The 6,000-nt window shown below is 38.1% G+C and overlaps 1 protein-coding gene across 1 annotated transcript; it reads right to left on the bottom strand.

The window, feature by feature from the left end:
• Positions 1–1,992: 1,992 nt before the first annotated feature.
• On the bottom strand, positions 1,993–2,798 carry LOC131430822 (uncharacterized). The gene is made up of 2 exons (XM_058596035.1): positions 2,158–2,798; positions 1,993–2,094 (listed from the first exon to the last, which is right to left on the bottom strand). The coding sequence occupies exon 1, from the start codon at positions 2,793–2,795 to the stop codon at positions 2,178–2,180; it is 618 nt and encodes a 205-aa protein (XP_058452018.1). The 5' UTR covers positions 2,796–2,798; the 3' UTR covers positions 1,993–2,094; positions 2,158–2,177.
• Positions 2,799–6,000: the final 3,202 nt, after the last annotated feature.

The following is a 6,000-nucleotide window of genomic DNA, read 5'->3' on the forward strand; positions in this document are numbered from 1 at the left end:
TAGAATCTTACGTCTTCCTTTCTAACAGTTTCTAGAATATCCATTTTTTCACAAGAAAATTACCCCAGAAAAAAAAACCGCGCAATGCGAAGCGAAAATGTAACGCGGCAATAAATGACAGCTGTCGTAATGAATTTCGGCAACAGCTGATGTCGGCATATCTATTGTTTACTAATAAATTCAGCAAGCAATTATGCCAAATTTCGGCAAAATGAAGTATCTGTGAATGCAATTAACGAAGTTCAGAAACATGCGTATTGATTACTGAGCAACCAGCAAATTTACATGTTGCCATCAGTTTTGGCATTTTATTATGCCGAGCTCAAGAAATGGTTTTTAGTGTGTATGATCAACTTTAAATGTATTATTGCTGATACGCTTGGTCTGATAAATGTTGCCGAATATGTGACATAAACGCTGAAGAATGCTTTTGTGAACTATTCGAATCAATCAGAAAAAATGGTGTCAAAAATGAGACCAAATTAGTATCAGAAATTATCTTAATAAAAAAATAAAAAATATTTTAATGAGACTGTTTCGATGAGAGAGAAAGGCATTATCACACCACTAGGTTGAATCACTTGCGAAACATTTCAGTCGCGATTTCAGAAATTTTGATTTTTTTCCCAACTCCCTGTTATGAATGATGGTTTTTGAAGCCAACGATTTTTGTTGTGATGGCGTTGTTGTCAACTATATGTTAAGCTACGTTCATACCATTTTGATGCTTGTGTTTGTAATGTTTTCTTCAAGAAATCAAAACTAATCACTATCATTCAGGTTTACAATTTTGTTCAACAATTATGTTAAGTAGCAGACAAAAATGCCACCAACCTGAGATTTCAGTCTGATGTATGTGTCCATAATCATACTAAAGCTATATGCCACAATATCTCCGGCCCGACCTAATGCCTGTACATTGTTTCCCAGTCGATGATGAGTTGGACATCCCATCGTGTTTCCCTTTCTTAATCAAAAAATCTGAACTCTACAAAAGCAAAGTTTATAGCTCTGGTAAAAGTAATCGCTAAATGCCCACTTTGTCACATTTTCTGTCTCGTCCACCAAAGTTCTTGCAGTGCAACGACAAATTTTTGAGTTTGTAACGATGAATCCGAGTCGTATTTCTCTCTTGATTTTCCGTAACATTTGTTTTCTGTGTGACTTGTCCAAACCTGAGCCAATCCCTGTATCGCTGGAGAACCATAGTGGGGTTTTCTTTGTTAAACACAAACCCACACAACTGACTACTGCGATTTGTATTTGAAAATGAGTTCATATAGCGGGATGCTTCAGCCATGGACTGAATATTTTGGTGCGAAAAGCATTTTCTCACTTGCGAAGTGCGTGTAAGTGTTTCCGCTTACAATTCCATCAAAAAGACTTATGTTCTCTTTTCAGCAACAACCATAGACAGAAGATGGAATGATGAATTACATCGGGTCTTCCGTAATTCTACGCGCAACTAATGAAAATGTTATGTTGAAAAAGATTCTGAAAAGGTATAGGGTTATTCAGGTTATTCAACGGACGTATTCTTTCTCGGTTCGTGTTCTGAGCATGCGGAATATAACACCAGGTAGGATTTCCAAAAGCGACTAATATGCCGTCGTTTTCTGCCCGGATGTACTGTTTCATTCATAAAAAGTAGCACAGCACAGAGCTAAACTGGTACTAAAATGTACCTAACCAGGTTCGTTCTGGTACACATCGATCCGTCACCATAGCAGCATTTAGTCACACGGGTACCAGTAAATATTGTTTAATTTTTTCATGGGAAAACGATTTTTTCTCTTAGCAACACTCTAGCAACATGTGAAATGAAAATTTGATGTTTGCTTCGATGAGATATTTAGTTACATTAACAGTAAAGTTAAAGAGGTAAATATACAAAATATTCTTGTAATTTGTTAGTTTACGGGCATTTTCGCCAAAACGTGTGATTGTTTTCAAATTTTCTCATATTTTCGGCATGAAAACAAACTTCAAATATACATTTACTATGTTATTTTATAGATTGAACAATTTGTTTCATATAAGATTTTCGTTAACTAAAACTGAACTAGACTTCGTGGAATCCACTGTTCAAACAATCTGTTGGTTTTTAAAAACATATTGACTATATCGTCATCAAACCAATTGATAAAAGTTACTCACTCATTATAGTGAATGCTAGGTTATGGACACGGGATTAGATCGAACCAGTACTTCTTGTCAGTCATATCATAGTTTCCGTGCTGTCGATATAGGTACACTCGAAAGTTTCCTCCTTGATGGTACTCTTCGTCAACATACAGATATTCACCGGACCATGCATTCCGTATCCGGTAGCCGAGGAGGGTATTGTTTGGATCCTTGATGAACTGGAAATATCCTTCTTTGGGAATTACCGATTTCTGTTGTTGATGGGTGAAGACATAGCGTCTTTCAGCGTTTCGTGCTAGCTGATCTGAGCCCGGGATTAACCACTCTCCCAGGCCCGCGTTGTTCAGAGGGTACGATTTCTTGTAGTACGGTTCGACTTTAACGTTCCACTGGGCATCGCGATTCCCCACGGTCTGAGATTTCGACATGTAGACGTATCGATGTTTGTTAGGCGTGAACACGTTGTTTCTATCTGCGTAGAGCCAACCTAAATTTTTCATACTTCGTATCATGACACAACTATGTTGTTTCACATTCAACGGAGAACGATTTTCACATTCACATTTGCAAAACGGACACGGCGCTTGGGAGTTGGTCTTCAGGAACAGTGCTGCGAAAATGAACAACAGTATATGCCAAAACGAGATCATGGTGCTGTTTGGATCGAGAACAGCAACCTCGAGATCGTTTTAATACTCACTATCGCGATACTAATGCTCGGAACGAATATCAATTGTTTTCAGTGCTCTCTTCAACAAATCGAAACAATAAATATCGCGAATCGCGAATGGCAGTATCGAGTCGGGTTTCGAACAATCTTATTTGATTAGTGGTCATGAATGTGGTGATAACAGAATTAAAATTAGACAATGTTCACATTTTCAATCAAATCAAAGCTATTGTTTTATTTTCTACATGTTCAGTTTAATTCAATTTAAATAACAAACCCAAACGAACGGACTTTACTTTTAACACTACTCATAAGGTCGTTTACAACGTTTGGACCGACATTTTTTTGTGTGGAAATCTATTTCTTCTTCACATCTTTCTTCGGTTATACCTCCTTGGGATATTGATTGAAGTCCATCGGCACGAAGTTGACCTAATTAGCCTTGTACAACACCAAGACATTTTTCGAGTGATGGCACGAGGCTAAATCCTGCCAGAAAAGAAATCTCTCACACACACACAGACAGATATTTTGCGTACTCGACAAACTTTCTTTATTTGTCCTAAATTATCCATTTTTATGCACACTACCCTGTATTTCCGGAACCGAAAAGTGGGTCTAGATACTACCAGATAAACTAAAGATTACAATGTCCCATACAGTCAATCAAAAAAAGATGGATTAGTAACCGTGAACCAGTGAATTTGGTAATAATGCAATTTTGTTGACCCTTCGTTAATAAGCGTCGATAAACACGGTAAAATTCCATAGCAAACAACGCAAGTTTGAAAGGTTGTAAACATACCGCACACAATATTTTGTTACTTCCATTCGCTTTGATGCCTCGTAAGATAAGAATATAACAAATCAAATAGATTCTTAGGAATAGTTCTAATTGATTCTTACTTTCCTGTTTCAACATCCACTCGATATGCAGCAAAATACCGCCATTTCGTTCATATTACAACTTAGAATTAGTTCTACAAAAACAAGCATTGTCATAGTTACGACGCTTGTAGCGACTCAACGCTTGTTGTTTTGTTTCAAATAATAATTGAACTGCAACTGACGGTGAACCGATTTCATCGAGGGGTCCTATTTGAATAGTATATGAATAGTGCCTAGTGAAAATGTAAAACATACTTGACAGATGTCTTGCTGAATCAATATCAGTAAATCTACTAAACGAATCTCGGAAAACATAATATTGGATCAGGCACGTACCCAGAGGAGGGGCCCAAGGGGCCCTGGTCCCTCCCGAAAATGGAAATTAAATTACAGATTGCTTTTTACATACTATTCACACATTTATTTCTTATACATAGAAAGTTTTTGGTTAAAGATTTTGGTTTAAAAAAATCTTTGGGAGGCAAACGGCGGAGGAAGCCAAACAAAAGTTATGATATGATATCATGAGTCTAGTGCTCCTTTAGATTGCACCGTGAAATTGTGTTTTCGAGAATTTCGTGGTGATTGAGACTCCACTACCGATGAAGCCCGTAGTGGCAGGTACTTTTATGCGCTTATAAAGGACAATGTCAAAACTACACGAGATGGTGCTGGATGACTGGAAATAGAAGGTGCGCGAGCCAACAGATGCAACAAGGATTAGTACATAGCGCACTTACCATAGTATGAGTAAGATTCTGCAGATGAAAAAGATATCCGCTGGATGCCGCGAATACATACTCAGAACTGAAAAGACCAACGCGAGCGCACTTCGGAAACGTGTTAGAATATGCCGCTGCAAATTCGGTTGGACTTTTTGGTAACTGTTGACGAAAATTGGATCCATTATTACACGCCAAGAAATCTAATGATTATCCGACAATGAACTAAAGCCGAAATGAGTGTTCCGAGACAGTCTAGGGAGGGTCAATGGGTTCATGACGTCGGTTATCTGGGAATGTCATGGCATACTTTTCATGAACTGCCTTGAAAAAGGAAAAATCGACTATCGACAGTGAATCAATATGCGTGCATTATTGGAGCGATTGCATAACGAAAAGATAGACAGTGTGCCTGTACATATGAGCAACGCAATCATCAACGATTCCAATTGCTTCCCCATCCACACTATTCACCCAATTTGGCTTCCTCGAACTATCTCCTTGCGCTTATCTGTTCCAAACTATCAAGAAATCGATGTGAGGTTCATTTTGGAGTTTTCGACCGCTACTTCCGGAACCTGAAACTGGGAATTTATTTTTGATCTGGGCCCCTTCCGAAACGAAACCCTGGGTACGGGCCTGTATTGGATGATAAATGAAAGGGGGTAAAAAGAGAGACGTCAGTTTAGGCATTCAGGAATCAGAACTAATTGGCTCAAGTGGCACGTTTCCCTAGTTATTTGGAGATTTGTGCTTAGCGGTTTAAGTTAAGCGGTCAGGTCGCGCTAGCAGTTCAACATAAACTGCTACTCACTGATGAGTCAAAGACGAAACGTAAAATAAATAATATTACTCACTGAGCAATCAGTAAAACTGTGTGTTACCGATATGTCTCGGCATTTTACTTTACCGTATTCGAGAATTGAGGTTTCTATGCCCGGTGAAAAATGAACGGCGAGTTACAAAACGTTTTGACGTCGGGTACGTGAATAATATTCGGCTAAAACAAATATTAAATTAATCTTGACGTCGATCAAAGTTGAATCGTGTTTAATGCAACCGTTTCATGATGAAAATATTTTTTTTTTTTGTTTCAATTATAGAGGTTTTAACATTAATGTCATTCGCCTCTTCGGGCCAGAAAAACTTTCTGACCCTATGTGCGGGGTTGGGAATCGAACCCAGGCGGGCTGCGTGAAAGGCATCGACTTACCCATCACGCTATACCCGTCCCCTGAAAATATTTGCATTTGTGGCTGTCAGAAAAGTCAAATGGGTTTAAGTGTGTTCATTTAAATCTAAAATTACGAAGATCGGTCTAGCCGTTTCTGAAAAATTGGAGTGATTGCCGGTTTGGAGCACACGAGAACTTTGATTGTCTTTTTTACAGAACAATCAGTTTTACGCATGTTTTCATTACAGAATAATATTACCGAACTTCTGTAAATACTAATTGTCGTGAAAACTAGCTGTCAAACAGTTATTAAAAATTTCAGTAAGTGTATTTTTATTAATCAAACTAAAAAAATTCTTGGGAGGTTCGTTGAATGGATTAAGTTACCGGTGCACATATTT

The sequence above is a fragment of the Malaya genurostris genome, chromosome 2 (genome assembly GCF_030247185.1).
Source record: "Malaya genurostris strain Urasoe2022 chromosome 2, Malgen_1.1, whole genome shotgun sequence".
Taxonomy (NCBI): domain Eukaryota; kingdom Metazoa; phylum Arthropoda; class Insecta; order Diptera; family Culicidae; genus Malaya; species Malaya genurostris.

Coding starts and splice junctions, on each gene's coding strand:
- LOC131430822 (XM_058596035.1), bottom strand. CDS start 2,795: ATGATCTCGTTTTGGCATATACTGTTGTTCATTTTCGCAGCACTGTTC.